Here is an 18,104-nt window from a genome sequence, read left to right on the forward strand (position 1 = left end):
GCTGACCTCAAAGTCATTTAGTTACTACTTTAACGTCAAAGATTATGCAGATTCCAAATGTCAAAATGTTTTATCTCTTCCTTTTCTGTCCGTTTCTGTTTAGTAACCCTAAGTGACTTTTTGTCTGCAGATGTATGCAAGCCAGATGCTTCTTGCAACCAAGCCAGACCACTCGCCGTGCAATCTTACATGGATGCTGCTTTCCTTCTGGATGGCTCCCGGCATGTGGGAAGTGCAGAATTTGAGGACATAAGAGGCTTCCTGGGAGCACTGTTAGATCACTTTGAAATCACCCCAGAGCCTGAGACCTCTGTCACTGGAGACCGGGTGGCCCTATTAAGCCATGCTCCCCCCCACTTCCTACCCAACACTCAGAGGAGTCCCGTTAGAAGTGAATTCAACCTTACCACCTACAAGAGTAAACGCCTCATGAAGAGACACATAGAAGAATCAGTTCAGCAGCTCAATGGAGATGCTTTTATTGGTCATGCCTTACAGTGGACTCTGAACAATATCTTCTTGAGTACACCCAATCTGAGAAAAAATAAAGTCATTTTTGTGATATCTGCTGGGGAAACCAGTCACTTGGATAGGGAAACTTTAAAGAAAGAATCCTTGAGAGCCAAGTGTCAAGGTTATGCCTTATTTGTGTTTTCCCTTGGCCCTTCTTGGAACGACCAGGAACTGGAGGATCTAGCCAGCTACCCTTTGGATCACCACTTGGTCCAGCTTGGCCGCATTCATAAGCCTGACCACAGATATGGTGTGAAGTTCGTGAAGGCCTTTATAAGCTCAGTCAGGCGTAAGTCATAAAATCTGTTCTTTCTTACACATTAAGAGTATACTTGGTATTCCCCAAAGAAGGGTTGATGAGTTGACATGGATTCTTGGAAACCTCTGTCTTCAAGGGCACTGCAGGCTCAGCAAGGAAAATATGTAATGATGGATGTGGAGGGAGGAAGCCTCTGATTTCTAAGCATTGAATTTTCTGGCTCATCTTTTTTATGCTTCTGGTTCCTATGGAGAAACAATCATAACAAGCAGTTGCTCACAGTCTACATGGAGCAGCACAGTCTGGGGGTGTGAAATCACAGCCTGGACTGTTAGCTACAAAGTAGAAACGCTTGGCATGTAACATTATCATGCTGCCCTTTGATGAAAAGTTTGACTGGTTAACACCCCAAAAGAGAAAGCCAGAGAAAAATTCAACAATCCTTGGCTTTGCTTTTACAAGTTCCAAAGGCAGAGTTTGAAGTATTAGGAGATACCATTTTACCTGTCAGAATAAAAGATACATCCTTGCAAAACTTTCTTAGCTTTGTTAATGAGTTTTTATGATGCCAGTATTAGTGTAACTGGTGCCCATGAAAAAGAAACGTGGGCTGTATTTCTTGGAGTGAGCTTGCCTTGAAAGTATGCAATTCATTTTGAATGCAACAGGATGGATTAAGAGAAGCTATGTCCTGATATGACTCTGGAGGTTGAAGAAAAGCACTGTCAGATTTCTGATCATTTTTGTGGTGAATTTACTTTTGGAGTACAGATAAAAGAAAGTGAACACACAGGCTAAAGGGCACCCAGTGTAGCTTAAGGAAAATTCTGACTGTGTCTCAAACTTGTCACTGACATTCATGGTGAGAACAGTTAAGGCTGCAAAGACACTGACTAGTCAGGGTCAGTGAGGTCTGAGGAGCCTTGGGAAATAGTCGGCGGGGCTAATGTCATGTCCTCTGGTCCTCTGCTACTCTAGGTGTAAGCCTAGGACCAACATCCCAGCATCACCTGGGAGCTTGTGAAAAATGCAGAATCGCAGGCCCCACCCCAGACATTTTGTTCCAGAACCTGCATTTTATCAAGATCCCCATGTGATTCATATATACATTATAGTTTGAGAAACACTGGTATAGGAGCAGTTGCTCCCAGAATGAAATTTGTGTGGATGGGCTCTGGAATAGGATCCAGGAAGAGGAGCTGGAAAAAAATAAGGGAAAAAATAAATGAAGGCCAGGGGTCATTCTGAAAAAAGAAATCACAAGGCATTTGTAAGGGTAAAACAAAAGAACACCTTGAAAGACTCTCAGCAACTTGTAAAGAAACACTCCTTATGAGGCAGAAAGTTGAAAGGAAGTTAAGATGGAATTTCCTTCCCCAACTCAGCAAAATTCTTAGTGGTGTTTCATGGTAACTAGTCAAACTGTATGATTAGATAAATGACACCACCCGCATCACCCAGGGAAAGGGGAAGAGATGTTTTAAGAAGAATTACTTGGGGTTTAAAGTTTTCTAAAACTTTAAGTATCTAGAAATCTCCAATCTTTAAACTATAGCTGTGAAAGTACAAAAAGTTGAAAAGACGTTAACATAATCATATTCAATCCTACATGCTCCATTCAATAGCAGGCCCCCAGACCCACACTCACCCCTCAACATTAACATGTATGTATTAGGTACCTACTTTAAGCCACTCACTGTTGAGGTATGGGTTATCAAGGAGGGACCAAAACAGATGTGGTCCTCACCCTCCTAGTCATCCCAGTCCAGCTCCCTCTCTAAGTGACTCTTTTTTATCACACTGCTGTGAGAGAATTGGCTATCAGACACAGTTCACATCAGAATCGACATATTTTCTATGCAGAACTACTGACTGACAACCTTAAGACAGATAATTAAAAATCAGATATACATAAAGGAAACATCACAGTCTTGGCCATTCAGTCTAGAAACACACAGCCCAATCTACAATAGCAGCTCAGAAAGTAGTACTGGATCACAGCCCAGGACCAACTTGTTACTTATGACAACCTGGGACCACCAGGAAGAGATTTAACTGTGTTTAACACACAATTAAATTAAAAGCTTCATGGAAATAATAATGCATTTTTTAAAGTTTCTCATCAAAAAAATGGTTTCTAAATGTTTAAATCGTGTGGGAAGAGGCATGCTTTCATATTATGAAAAATTAATATACTTCAGATGAAATGAATTATAATGAATTAAACCCAAGATGGCACTGTAGTTACTGTTGTTGTTAATGATATGGAGACCATAAAGGAAATATCCTTTTCCCTTTGATTTTAATATTCCAAAGGAGCAAGTAAAAAATAACTATTCTGATTAGTTCATGTCAGAGGCCAGACTGTTAGGATGGGCTTGTGATTTCTCCTCTAATTTTTGATGGACTTTAGCAGCTAAGGGTATCTCATTGAAAAGTAAGTTGACTTTTCCACCTATAAATTTGACAGTCATGCATTTTCTAAACCCAATTTTAGAGACTACCCTGAGAAATATGCTTTCATCTCATATGGCCACCTTAGTTGGTGTCTTCCCTTGATGGATGTTGAAAACAGTGAAGGGACACTTTGCATGCAGAGCAGATTGCTGTAACGTTAATTGCTGTGAATGAGTCCCCTCACATATTTCTTTTCTTCCTAGGTGCAATCAACAAATATCCACCAATAAACATCAAAGCAAAGTGCTACAGACTCAGCTCTGCAGACCCGCAGCAGCCCCTGCGCCAGTTGCGAAGGTATTACCTGCTTAGTATTACTTGATAAATGAATGTGCCCCCTTCCTCCTCCTCCTTTTCTCCCTCTTTATCCTATTTGGACAAAATCTACCTCTACATGATAATAAAATATAATTTGAGGGAACGAGAGATAATAAAAAATGACCAGGTTGATCTGAAAACAATCAAATAAGAGTTTTTTAAAACAGAAAATCTAATTGTTGAACTAAAACAACCAATGGGACACCCCAGTGGCAATGAGCAGACCTGATAACCAGATCTTGGTTTCTAAGTATCATTCCCCACTAAAAGGAACCAGGTTTCTTGGAGAAATAACTAATCCTAAGCTGTAACAGGGAAAGTACAATGTGAGCCTGGAACATTTGTTATGCCAGAAATCAAGAAAGCAGCAAAAACTGTCATGTCAAAAGGACAAAGGAATTGTCTTGAAAGGGTTCCCACTGGCCCGATTTTGAACAATTTGAACATCAGAAAGACTAATGATGGTAATGGGTTACAACACTGAATTTTAAAAATCCACAAATCTATCTAGAGACCCAAAAAGAGAGGAGGGGAGGAAAAGTTCTTTTTTATAGAAGTATGCTAGCTAATAAATATAGAAAAAGTGGTAGAATTAGAAAATTACCAATTTGTAATCCCTATTGTAATAACTGAGTCAGACAAGGATCAAGGAATGCTAAAACCAGTGGGTGACAAGTTGGGGGGCAGGCTATTTACAGTCACACAGAACCCCTCACATATTTATTAATGACAGAGGGGAAATATGCCTTTACATGGTGAGGTCTGGCCATACCCACTGTAACCAGGATCTGACACTATGTGTCTCCTGAGGGGAGGCAGGGGGAGATACAGTATCACCCATGTGGGATTCTGGCTGGAGATGTTTGACCCAAGTCTAATAATGAGGAAACCATTGGACAATTCCAGAATATAGGATGTTCTTCAGAACAGCCAGCCTATATTCTTCCTAGGTTTCAATGTCATGAACAGCAGAGGGATGTGAGGTAGTGTCCTAGAATTGGAGAAACTACAGAGACATAACAGCCAAATGTAGGGGTGTGAACATTGATTTGATCCTAGATTAGAAAAAAAAAGCTTATATTAATGACATTTGGGGGATAATTGGGGAAATTTGAGTATGAACAATATGTTGGGTAATATTATTGATTCATGTGAATTTCCTTATGTGTGGTAAAGTATCATGCTTGTGTAAGGGAATGTCTTTTTTCTTGAGAGAGGTATGCTGAAGTATTTAGGGGTAACATGCATGGTGGCTGCAACCTACTTTCAGATGGTTTCCTAAAAGGAAGTAAAGTGTGTGTGCATGCATATATAAGTATATATGTGTATATGCATATATATGTATATATGTGTGTGTGTATATATATATATGTGTGTGTGTGTGTATGTGTGTGTGTGTGTACACTCACACAGCGTAGCAAGATGGTAACAGGTGGAGACCCATCTAGATCAGGGGTCCCTAACCCCTGGGCCGAGGACCAGTACCTGTTAGGAACAGGGCTTCACAGCAGGAGGTGAGCAGCAGGAGAGCCAGCGAAGCTTCATCTGCTGCTCCCCGTCGCTCACATTCCCACCTGAACCATTCCCCCACACACCCCGTCCGTGGAAAAATTGTCTTCCACAAAACCAGTCCCTGGTGAATGGCTGGGGACCACTGATCTAGATGAAAGATATACCAGTATTTATTCATGGTTCTCTGATCTTTACAATATTCTGTGAATTTGACAATTTTCAAAGTAAAAAGATAACTTGTAAAACTCAGTGGATGGATTAAACAGATCAATAGACACATCTGAAGAGAAACATAATGAACTGGAAAAATAAAGCTGAAGAAATTACTCAGAATGCAAAGAAGGTAAATAAATATAAGAAGTTTAGAGACAGAACAGATTGGAAAGATTTAACATATAGCTAAGTGGAATTCTAGAAAGATGAAATAGAAATAACAAATGAGAGACAGTATTCAAAGACGTACAGGGAAGATCATTTTCAAGAACTTATGAGAGACATGAATTAAAAGATGAAGAAAAGACAAGGTATACAACAGTCAGGCTAAATAGAAAGAAGCAGCAGTTGGAATGGTGTAGGGGAATGCAGAACACCAGGATGAAGAAAACTTAAAAGCAGCCAGAAATAAAGAGTAGGACATCTGCAGAGAAACTATAATTAGGCTGTCAACTGAATAATCAGTAGCAGTAGTAGAAGCCACAAAACTATTGAGAACACTTTAAATAGTGGGAAAAAAATTTTGCCAACTTAGAAAAACTGTCTTTCAAAAAAAATGAGGGCCTCCCTGCTGGTGCAGTGGTTAAGAATCTGCCTACAAATGCAGGGGACACAGGTTCGAGCCCTGGTCCAGGAAGATCCCACATGCTGTGGAGCAACTAAGCCCACACGCCGCTACTGAGCCCGTGCACCAAAACTACTGAAGCCCACACACCTAGAGCCCGTGCGCCGCAATAAGAGAAGCCACTGCAATAAGAAGCCTGCACACCACAACGAAGAGTAGCCCCAGCTCACTGCAACTAAAGAAAGCCTGCGTGCAGCAACAAGGACCCAATGCAGCCAAAAATAAATAAATAAATTTATAAAAAATAAAAATGGTGAAACAAAGACAATTTAGAAAGACAAAAACAATAGTTCATCACAAAAAGACCTTTGCTAAAGGAACTTCTAAAGTATGTACTTCAGGGACTTCCCTGGTGGTCCAGTGGTTAAGAATTGCATTCCAATGCAGAGGACATGGGTTAGATCCCTGGTAGGGGAACTAAGATCCCACATACCATGGGGCAACTAAGCCCACACACTGCAACTACTGAGTCCACGCACTCTGGAGCCCACGCACCACAACTAGAGAGAAGCCCATGCACCACAACGAAGGTCCCGCATGCTGCAACTAAGACCCAACACAGCCAAATTAATTAATTAATTAATTAATTTAAAAAAGACTCTGCGCTCCTAATGCAGGGGGCCCAGGTTAAAAAAAAAAGTATGTGCTTTAAGGAAAATAAAGACCGCAGAAGGAAGGGCTGTGCTGCAAGAACAGTAGATGATAAAAAAATTGTCAATATTTAGGTAAATCTAAATAAGTGTTGCACTTTTAAATTATAGTCATATCAAATTTGTAGGGTTACCAAAAATCTGTACTTGTTAACAAAGCTATGAAAATAAAACATTTGGCCCTTGGTGGCTTTAACAGAAAAAACAAGTTGTACTAACACTATAAATATAAGTATTAATAAATATTAATTATTTAAACATGAGAAAAGACAGTGAACAATAAAATTATCTTTTGTTATTAAAAAATGAAGCCTTGAGTTTTAAACGGAAGAAAGACAGCACTGAAAAAAGGGGCAATAATATGTCCTGGGGAAGTGAATGGAATTAAACTGTTCTAGGAATCTGTGTTCTTTGGGCTGGTGGTTAGGCTATTGAAGACTTTTAAAAATACATTAGGGCTTCCCTGGTGGCGCAGTGGTTGAGAGTCCGCCTGCCGATGCAGGGGACACGGGTTTGTGCCCCAGTCCGGGAAGATCCCACATGCTGCGGAGCAGCTGGGCCCGTGAGCCATGGCCGCTGAGCCTGCGCGTCCAGAGCGTGTGCTCCGCAACGGGAGAGGCCACAACAGTGAGAGGCCCGCGTACCGCAAAAAAAAAAAAAAAAAATACATTAATAACATACACATCGATAAACACCTTAAATGTAAATGGATTAAATGCTCTAACCAAAAGACATAGACTGGCTGAATGGATACAAAAACAAGACCTGTATACATGCTGTCTACAAGAGACCCACTTCAGACCCAGGGACACATACAGACTGAAAGTGAGGGGATGGAAAAGATATTCATGAAAATGGAAATCAAAAGAAAGTTGGAGTGGCAATTCTCATGAGACAAAATAGACTTAAAAATAAAGACTATTACAAGAGACAAAGAAGGACACTACAAAATGACCAAGGGATCAATCCAAGAAGAAGATATAACAATTGTAAATATTTATGCACCCAAAATAAGAGCACCTCAACACATAAGGAAAATGCAAACAGCCATAAAAGGGGAAATCGACAGTAACACAATCATACTAGGGGACTTTAACACCCCACTTTCACCAATGGACAGATCATCCAAAATGAAAATATACAAGGAAACACAAGCTTTAAATGAACATTAAACAAGATGGACTTAATTGACATTTATAGGACATTCCATCCAAAAACAATAGAATACACTTTCTTCTCAAGTGCTCATGGAACATTCTCCAGGATAGATCATATCTTGGGTCACAAATCAACCCTTGGTAAATTTAAGAAAATTGAAATCGTATCAAGTATCTTTTCCGACCACAATTCTATGAGACTAGATATAAGTTACAGGAAAATATCTGTAAAAAATACAAACACATGGAGGCTAAACAGTACACTACTAAATAACCAACAGATCACTGAAGAAATCAAAGAGGAAATCAAAAAATACCCAGAAACAAATGACAATGAAAACACGGCAACCGAAAACCTATGGGATGCAGCAAAAGCAGTTCTAAGAGGGAAGTTTATAGCAATACAAGCCGACCACAAGAAACAAGAAACAAGAAACATCTCAAATAAATAACCTAACCTTACACCTAAAACAATTAGAGAAAGAAGGACAAAAAACCCCCAAACTTAGCAGAAGGAAAGAAATCATAAAGATCAGTTCAGAAATAAATGAAAAAGAAATGAAGGAAACAATAGCAAAGATGAATAAAACTAAAAGCTGGTTCTTTGAGAAGATAAACAAAATTGATAAACCATTAGCCAGACTCATCAAGAAAAAAAGGGAGAAGACTCAAACCAATAGAATTAGAAATGAAAAAAGAGAAGTAACAACTGACACTGCAGAAATACAAAGGGGCATGAGAGATTACTATAATCAACTATATGCCAATAAAATGGACAATTTGGAAGAAATGGACAAATTCTTAGAAAAGCACAACCTTCCAGGACTGAACCAGGAAGAAATAGAAAATATAAACAGACCAATCACAAGCACTGAAATTAAAACTGTGATTAAAAATCTTCCAACAAACAAAAGCCCAGGACCAAATGGCTTCACAGGCGAATTCTATCAAACATTTAGAGAAGAGCTAACACCTATCCTTCTCAAATTCTTCCAAAATATAGCAGAGGGAGGAATTCTCCCAAACTCATTCTACGAGGCCACCATCACCCTGATACCAAAACCAGACCAAGATGCCACAAAGAAAGAAAACTACAGGCCGATATCACTGATGAACATAGATGCAAAAATCCTCAACAAAATACTGGCAAACAGAATCCAACAGCACATTAAAAGGATCATACACCATGATCAAGAGGGGTTTATCCCAGGAATGAAAGAATTCTTCAATATATGCAAATCAATCAATATGATACACCATATTAACAAACTGAAGGTGAAAAAACATATGATCGTCTCAATAGATGCAGAAAAAGCTTTTGACAAAATTCAACACCGATCTATGATAAAAAAAACTCTCCAGAAAGCAGGCATAGAGAGAAGCTACCTCAACATAATAAAGGCCATATATGACAAACCCACAGCCAACATCGTTCTCAAGTGAAAAACTGAAACCAATTCCTCTAAGATCAGGAACAAGACAAGGTTGCCCACTCTCACCACTATTATTCAACATAGTTTTGGAAGTTTTAGTCACAGCAATCAGAGAAGAAAAAGAAACAAAAGGAATCCAAATCCGAAAAGAAGAAGTAAAGCTGTCACTGTTTGCAGATGACATGATACTATACATAGAGAATCCTAAAGATGCAACCAGAAAACTACTAGAGCTAATCAATGAATTTGGTAAAATAGCAGGATACAAAATTAATGCACAGAAATCTCTGGCATTCCTATACACTAATGATGAACAATCTGAAAGAGAAATTAAGGAAACACTCCCATTTACCATTGCAACAAAAAAGAGTAAAATACCTAGGAATAAACCTTCCTAAGGACACAAAAGACCTGTATGCAGAAAACTATAAGACACTGATGAAAGAAATTAAAGATGATACAAACAGATGGAGAGATATACCATGTTCTTGGATTGGAAGAATCAACATTGTGAAAGTGACTATACTACCCCGAGCAACCTACAGATTCAATGCAATCCCTATCAAACTACCAATGGCATTTTCCACAGAACTAAAACAAAAAATTTCACAAGTTGTATGGAAACACAAAAGACCCCGAAAAGAGAAAGCAATCTTGAGAAAGAAAAACGGAGCTGGAGGAATCAGGTTCCCAGACTTCAGACTATACTACAGAGCTAAAGTAATCAAGACAACATGGTACGGGCACAAAAACAGAAATATAGATCAATGGAACAGGATAAAAGCACAGAGATAAACCCATGCACATATGGTCACCTTATCTTTGATAAAGGAGGCAAGGATATACAAGGGAGAAAAGACAGCCTCTTCAATAAGTGGTGCTGGGAAAATTGGACAGCTACATGTAAAAGAATGAAATTCGAACACTCCCTAACACCATAACAAAAATAGACTCAAAATGGGTTAAAGACCTAAATGTAAGGCCAGACACTATAAAACTCTTACAGGAAAACATAGGCAGAACACTCTATGACATAAATCACAACAAGATCCTTTTTGACCCCTCTCCTAGAGAAACTGAAATCAAAACAAAAATAAACAAGTGGGACCTAATGAAACTTAAAAGCTTTTGCACAGCAAAGAAAAACATAAACAAAGTGGAAAAACATAAACAAAGTGAAAAGACAACCCTCAGAATGGGAGAAAACATTTGCAAATGAAGCAACTGACAAAGGACTAATCTCCAAAATTTACAAACAGGCCATGCAGCTCAATATCTGAAAAACAAAAAACCCAAACCCAAAATGGGCAGAAGACCTAAATAGACATTTCTCCAAAGAAGATATACAGATTGACAACAAGCACATGAAAGGATGCTCAACATCATTAATCTTTAGAGAAATGCAAATCAAAACTACAATGAGGTGTCACTGCACACCAGACAGAATGGCCATCATCAAAAAATCTACAAACAATAAATGCTGGAGAGGGTGTGGAGAAAAGGGAACCCTCTTGCACTGTTGGTGGGAATGTGAATTGGTAGAGCCACTATGGAGAACAGTATGGAGGTTCCTCAAAAAACTAAAAATAGAACTACCATACGACCTAGCAATCCCACTACTGGGCATATACCCTGAGAAAACCATAATTCAAAAAGAGTCATGCACCACAATGTTCACTACAGCTCTACTTACAATAGCCAGACATGGAAGCAACCTAAGTGTCCATCGACAGATGAATGGATAAAGAAGATATGGCACATATATACAATGGAAGATTACTCAGCCATAAAAAGAAACAAAATTAAGTTATTTGTAGTGAGGTGGATGGACCTAGAGTCTGTCATAGAGAGTGAAGTTAGTCAGAAAGAGAAAAACAAATACTGTATGCTAACACATATATATGGAATCTAAGAAAAAAAAAAAAGGTCATGAAGAACCCAGGGGTAAGACGGGAATAAAGACACAGACCTACTAGAGAATGGACTTGAGGATATGGGGAGGGGGAAGGGTAAGCTGTGACAAAGTGAGAGAGTGGCATGGACATATATACACTACCAAATGTAAAATAGATAGCTACTGGGAAGCAGCCACATAGCACAGGGAGATCAGCTCAGTGCTTTGTGACCACCCAGAGGGGTGAGATAGCGAGGGTGGGAGGGAGACGCAAGAGCGAAGAGATATGGCAATATATGTATATGTATAGCTGATTCACTTTGTTATAAAGCAGAAACTAACACACCATTGTAAAGCAATTATACTCCAATAAAGATGTTAATAAAAATACATTAAAATTTGGGGGGCACACATGAAAAAAAATAAAAAGTAGGTAACTACCCAAAATGTAGTAAGGGAAATGGAATAAAAACAAACAACAACATAGTATTTTTTAAATAAAAAAGCAAGAAAGGAAAAAAAGGACAAGTGGTAGGCACAAAGTAAGACAGCCGAATCCAATCCACTTCTATATATCAGTAATTATAACAAAAATGTACAGACTAAGCATGCCAGTTCCAGTTAGAGAGTGACAGATTTAAGAAAACAAAAGAAAATCCAGGTATAACTGTTTTCAAGAGACACAGCTACAAAATGAGAACATGGAAAAGTTGAAAGTAAAATCATGGGAAAAAAGTCTAACAGGCAAATATTTTAAAAAGAAAACTGGAAATGCTATATTAATATCAGATAAAATATACCTAAAAATTTTTATTTTATTGAAGTATAGTTGATTTACAATGTTGTATTAGTTTCTAAGTGAAGTGAGCCCTATAAAATATGCTCTTAAACAAAACCAGTTTGTAGAGATAAAGAGGGTCAGTACATGATGATAAGTGTTTAATTCATGAAGAAGATACAACAATTCTAAATTTATAAGAGGGTCATAAAATAATTTTGAAATATACAATGTGGAAATTGAAAAGGGAGAAATTGGCATTAAAATATCATCAGAGTTGGAGATTTCGCTACATCAGTTTGAACACTGTTAGGTCAAGCAGACAAAAATTAAAGATATAAAGATTTAATCATAAGTAACAAGCTTGATTTAATAGACTGGTATAGAATCCTGCACAGAAGAATGAGACATTCTTCTGAACACACGGAACATTAACAACTGTTGCATCAGCGTGGAGGGTGTACAGGTGTTCATTGTGCAGTTTTTAACTTATAAATCAAGTGTCAACAAATCTCTAAGAACTGGCTTCATACAGTCCAAATTGATCACAGTGCAATTAAGTTAGAAATTAATACAAACAATATTTTTTAAGCCCATATGTTTTTTAATCAAAATCACATTTCTAAATAACTAATGAGAAAAAATGATAGTGAAAACTTAAAAATACTTAGAACTGTATAATAATCAAAATATTACATGCCAAAACTTGTGGGATGCTTCAGAATTCATATTTTAGGAAAGTTTATAGCTTTTTTTTTTAGTTTCTGCTTTATAACAAAGTGAATCAGTCATACATATAAGTTTATAGTTTTATTTCTTATGTTAGGGAAATTTTTTTAATTGGCATACAATGTTATATTAGTTTCAAGTGTACAACGTAGTGAGTCAACGTTTATATACATTACTAGATGATCACCATAAGTCTAGTTACATCTGTCCCCATTTAAAATTGTTACACTGTTACTGACTATATTCCCTGTTCTGTATATTTCATCCCCGTGACTTATTTATTTTATCCCATCCTCCCTCCCCTTCCTCTCTAGCAACCACCAGTTTGTTCTGTGTATCAAGGTATCTGTTTCTGTGGGTTTTGTTTGTTTTTTTAGATTCCACATATAAGTGAAATCATATGGTGTTTGTCTGACATATTTCACTTAGCGTAATACCCTCTAGGTCCATCCATATTATAAATGACATTATTTCATTCTTTTTTGTGGCTGAGTAGTATTCCATTGTGTCTATATACACCACATCTTCTTTATCCATTCATCTGTCGACGGATACATAGTTTGCTTCCATATCTTGGCTATTGTGAATTTTGCTGCAATGAACATAGGGGTGCATATATCTTTTCAAATTAGTGTTTTCATTTTCTTCAGGCAAATACCCAGAAGTGGAATTGCTGGATCATATGGCAGTTCTATTTTTAATTTTTTGAGGAACCTCCATAGTGTTTTCCATAGTACGTTAGGAAAAATTTTTTAAACTCTAAAAGCTAATGAGCTAAACATTGCTCTTAAGGTGTAATAGAAAAAATATATACTAAAATTTTTAAAATACTTCAATAAAGAAATACAATTAAAAAACAGAAATTGGGCTTCCCTGGTGGTGCAGTGGTTGAGAGTCCGCCTGCTGATGCAGGGGACACGGGTTCGTGCCCTGGTCCGGGAAGATCCCACATGCTGTGGAGCGGCTGGGCCCGTGAGCCATGGCCGCTGAGCCTGCACGTCCGGAGCCTGTGCTCCGCAACAGAAGAGGCCACAACAGTGAGAGGCCCGCGTACCACACACACACACACACACACACACACACAAAAACAGAAATTAACACATTGTAAACTAACTATACTTCATTTTTTAAAAGATGTAAAAACTTCTTTTTAATTTAAAAAAATAAATATTTTAAAGCGATGTTATAGAAAAAAATAGAATATACCCAAAAAATGGAATAAGAGTAGAATTTACTTTTTAAAATATCTTAATTAAAAAAAATTTATCAGCAACAAAGGCAAAAGTTATTTTAAAATAATAATATACATATATATCATAGCCTTTGCATGTATGAATATTACTTATTTTTTAATTAAAAAATAATTGAAATCAAGCAGTTAGGAGAGTGGGGGGTTTTGGTGGTTGTTTGTTTCAGCGTAAATCATGCTAACACGCGCATACGTGCCCCACATCTGACTGAAATCAGAGTGTCCCAGCCCCTGAGAATCACACTTAGACAGATGCTTCTGACAGTGTGGCTTCTCCTACTGTGCAGTGTGTGCATTCCTGTGTGGTGATGGGGCCCAAGGCCCTCCCCCCCAGCCCGGAAGCCCCAGCTCCAGAAGCTCCAAGAATCCTCTTACCTTGCTGGGAAGCAGGGGAACTGTCCAGCAGCAAATGCTTCTGAAGTCAGGTCTAATCAGGCCTGTGTGGTCAGTCCAGGAGGAGCAGGGCTCCCCCTGCTGCAGGTGTCTGGTAGCATGGAAAGGGGCTTCAAATTTGCATGTGGATCAGGCTCCACATATTATAGATAATTGCAAAGGCAGGTGCGGGAGCCAGCTTATACAAATTAAAGACGTTTTTGGAAACCATTCCCACCCTGTGTTTCTTCCCGCTTCTGCACATTGCCCTAAGATACACTGGAGGCTCAGATTCTCCCACATACCTGGAATGGTGAAATGTCAGGAAATACTGGGGCATAAGGAATTGAGACATGAAATCCGCACTGCCATCAGTGACTCCCTGACCATGTGTTAGGCTGGGACTCCCCGGGCCTTCTTTAAGTAATCAAAGACTATAATAAAAGGTAACAAGCACACAGCTGCTTCTGAAACTGCCTGCCTGAGCTCTTCAACAGAAGGGATGCAGAGGCAAGAGGCCTGGACACAGGATGACTTGCCACGCGAGAATTAGATCATTCTGCTGTCAGATTCTGAGAAATACAGGTAAAAGCTTGTTCTTCTCTGGTAAAAGACACTGAACCAAACCACAAGCAAGAGAAAGATGCCCACGAAGGAGAGACTGCAGGGAAGCCTCTATGTAAGCACTTAGATCCACTCAGAGACAGTGAAAGACTGAAAGCCACCTGCCTATTCATCCAGGCAGACAAGCACCTGTGCCAGACTTGAAAGCGATGACAGGCCAGAACCGGAACAACTGAATTGTAAAAATGGACACAGTCGCCAGTGTCATATGAATATACATCTGTTGTAATTCTGCTTTCCAAAGTGTGTTTTCTAGACACACAAAAATGTGTATTAAGATAAAAAGAATTCTCAAAATAAAAGTAATCTTGCCTGCATTTTCCACTCTAGTGCATCCAGTCAACTAATAAATGCAGCTGGGCTGACTCCTGGTTGTCTGCATGGTCGAAGGAATCTGTGATCACAGAGGATTGAAATCTACAATTAGTTCCACCCACCGCATTTTACCTACTTGCCACATCTTTCTTTCTAGAAGCTTTACTGGTGCTGGGCACACGTTGCAAAATGAATGGACGGTATTTCACTCCTGTTTCTTTATCTTGATTACGTATTGTCAAAGTTACCCATCAGCAAAGAAGTATCTAAGCAATACAGAATGGGAGAAAGAAAAGCAGAAAGTCTGTATGATTCCCAGAGTAATCAAATGATTCTTATCAAATGCTTCTCCAATACCAACTCCACGTATGACACAGTGGAAAAGGTGGAAATTCAGAGATGTGGTGTTTATCATGTTCAACCCTTTTAAGAATAAAAATATTTGAGAGGAAAAAATAGCAACGCAATACTATAGAAGCAATTACCAATTTAACAACTTTTTCTTAACAAAGAGGGAGGAAGACAACAAAGTTAACTAAATTTACTATAAAAATGAGCCAATGCAAAGGGAAAGAGAATGAGGGTGGAGGGGAGAGACCAGTATAGACAAGATAAACTCAAGCCATGGAAACCGTATGTTCCAGACCTGAAAGAATGTCCCCTCACGATCTGTGGGGCCATAGCTTGTGCATACAGTTACAACTTTGGAGGATTTGGGTTCATAATATTTAGTCTGGAAATTAACAAGAAAATATAGAGAAGAGCAAAATGGGGGAAGGTGTAAGGAAATTGTATTTGCACTGGAATTTAGCTGTGGCCGCTGTTCTTGGTGATTGGGAGGAGTTTGCTGATCAATGTAGTACATCCCTGGTAGCACCGACAGAAGCCCAGACATACAGTATATAAGGTGTGGAGGCCTCAGGGTCTGTGTGACATGAATAGTAGGCTTCTCGGTTGGTTTGATGTCTCCCTTACCCTCAGCTCTCATTACAGATGAAAGAAGAATATGCAGTGAGTGTTTGTGAGAGACAAAGACAGAGAGAAAAAGGGGAAAGCAAAGTAACTTTAAAGTCTTTTTACATTCTCTACTTTTACTCATTTTCTAAATAGTGATGTTTTTGTGAGACAGATCAGATTTATAGCTGGATAAAACAGAAAAATCCAAATGCAAAGGAATGGATCATGGTGCATATGGTGAATGTTGCCACTGTCCTCCTGGTCTCAACATTTTGGAGTTCTCATGACTCTTCCCGTGACCACAATTCAGTTAGTTTCTCTTATGCCACCAGGCTCTCACTTATTCTAAAAATTTTATGAAGAGCTTATGTGCCAGGCTCCACATAGCTTCTTAACTTCTGCCCCAGGCCACCTGCCCACCTGTGGTTCTGCACCCATATCCAGGTGCTTCTGACAGCATGACATGTATCATTTCACTTTCTTATTCCAAATATCTTGATAGGTCTTGATAAAACCCTAGTTGAGTGGAAGTCACACGGGACTCTATCAGAAGAGTTGATTGGAGCCTCAGCTCTGCCTCTCCTGCAGCCTCACACTCAGTCTCCTCATCTGTAACCAGCAGACACCATGGGATTTCGATTGTCGCTCACAGCAACATTGGTGGTTTTCGTCCTCATTTTACACCTGAAGAAACAAGGTTCCCTCTAGTTAAGTGATCCGCTCAGAGCTGCCCAGCTAGTAACTAGAGGACCTAGAATCTAAGAATGTTCCAGGACCCAAGGCTCTTTCCACTGCCTCCCTGTGAGATGAGGTCTGAAATGGCTCCCTTTCCGTGCTAGCCACTAGCTTTCAGCTAAATGAAACTAAAAATTCAGCTTCTTGGTAACACTAACCACGTTTCAAGTGCTCGATAGCCACATGTGACCAGTGGCTGCCATACTGGCCAGTGCAGATCATAGGACATTTTTCCATCAGTACAGAAAGTTTGATTGGACAGGCTAGGACTTCTGGTCAGCACTTGGCTTCTGATTCCCCGTCGTCAGTCTGGCATTCAAGACCTCCCTGAGTCTGACCCCAGCTTCCCTTTATTGTTGGGTTACTCTTGACTCCCAACCAAACCCCTTGTGTACCTGCCAAACTGGGCGCTATTTCTGCATCCCCCACTGTACCTAACACAGTGCCTTCCGTAAAGCATGAACATTTGGATGGACGGACAGACGGATGGATGGATGGATGGGAGAAAGGGAGGGAAGAAGAGGCATTCATTGATGCTTTCACTAGACAAATACTTATATCTACCATGTGCTAAGCACTCCTCTAGGTTCCTGGGATTACTATGGTGACAAGACATGGTCTCATGACACTTTCTGTCTGGGATGGTGGAAGAGTGGGGAACAAATCACAAAGTTTAAAAGTAAATAAAAATCAGATAGTGATAAGTGTTAGGAAAAAAATAAGAGCATGTTGTGCTGCGTGACTGGGACCAGGAAAACTATGCATCTGGTGGTCTCTAAGGAGGTACCATTTGAACCAACATCTGAATAAACAGGAGCCAACCATGTGAAGTTCTGAGTGGAATATACTCCATGAAGAAGAAACTTTGCTGTTAAAATTATACTTTTGCATACTTTGACAAGATATCTTATTCGTCAGCTTCTAATATATCTGTTCAGTGTAAATCCCCAATTGAATCATCTCAATAAACTTACCCTGAAGGAAGGATGCAACAAGGAATGGGTGCACAATTATTTAGGAACATGGGTTAACATAGAATATGTTACAGTTGAAATGGTATTTATCTTCTATGGGGTTTCTTTTCTTTCATTGTATAGCTTCCTTCCTGGACCACATAAAGCTACGCTCAAAGAAGATGTATTACAGAAGGCAAAATTCTTTCAACATAAAAAATATCTGTCAAGAACAGCAAGAGGCAGCAGAGATGATACGGTTCAAAATTTTATGAGAAACACATCCCATACCTTTAAAAGTGGGAAAGGGGTGATAAAAACGGCTCCCAAACAACATGATAAAGGTGCTCGAAGAGTTTAG

General features: G+C 39.1%; 1 protein-coding gene across 1 annotated transcript in view; it reads left to right on the forward strand.

The window, feature by feature from the left end:
* Window positions 1-18,104, forward strand: part of COL6A6 (collagen type VI alpha 6 chain) — a gene marked incomplete at both ends in the record, with an annotated part of 106,797 nt that extends 88,693 nt beyond the window's left edge. The window contains 3 exons of the mRNA XM_079705245.1: window positions 131-802; window positions 3,433-3,526; window positions 17,888-18,104. Of these exons, the coding sequence (XP_079561371.1) occupies window positions 131-802; window positions 3,433-3,526; window positions 17,888-18,104 (983 nt within the window). The remainder of the gene's footprint in view (window positions 1-130; window positions 803-3,432; window positions 3,527-17,887) is intronic.

The sequence above is a fragment of the Hyperoodon ampullatus genome (assembly GCF_949752795.1).
Source record: "Hyperoodon ampullatus genome assembly, chromosome: 5".
Lineage (NCBI taxonomy): Eukaryota > Metazoa > Chordata > Mammalia > Artiodactyla > Ziphiidae > Hyperoodon > Hyperoodon ampullatus.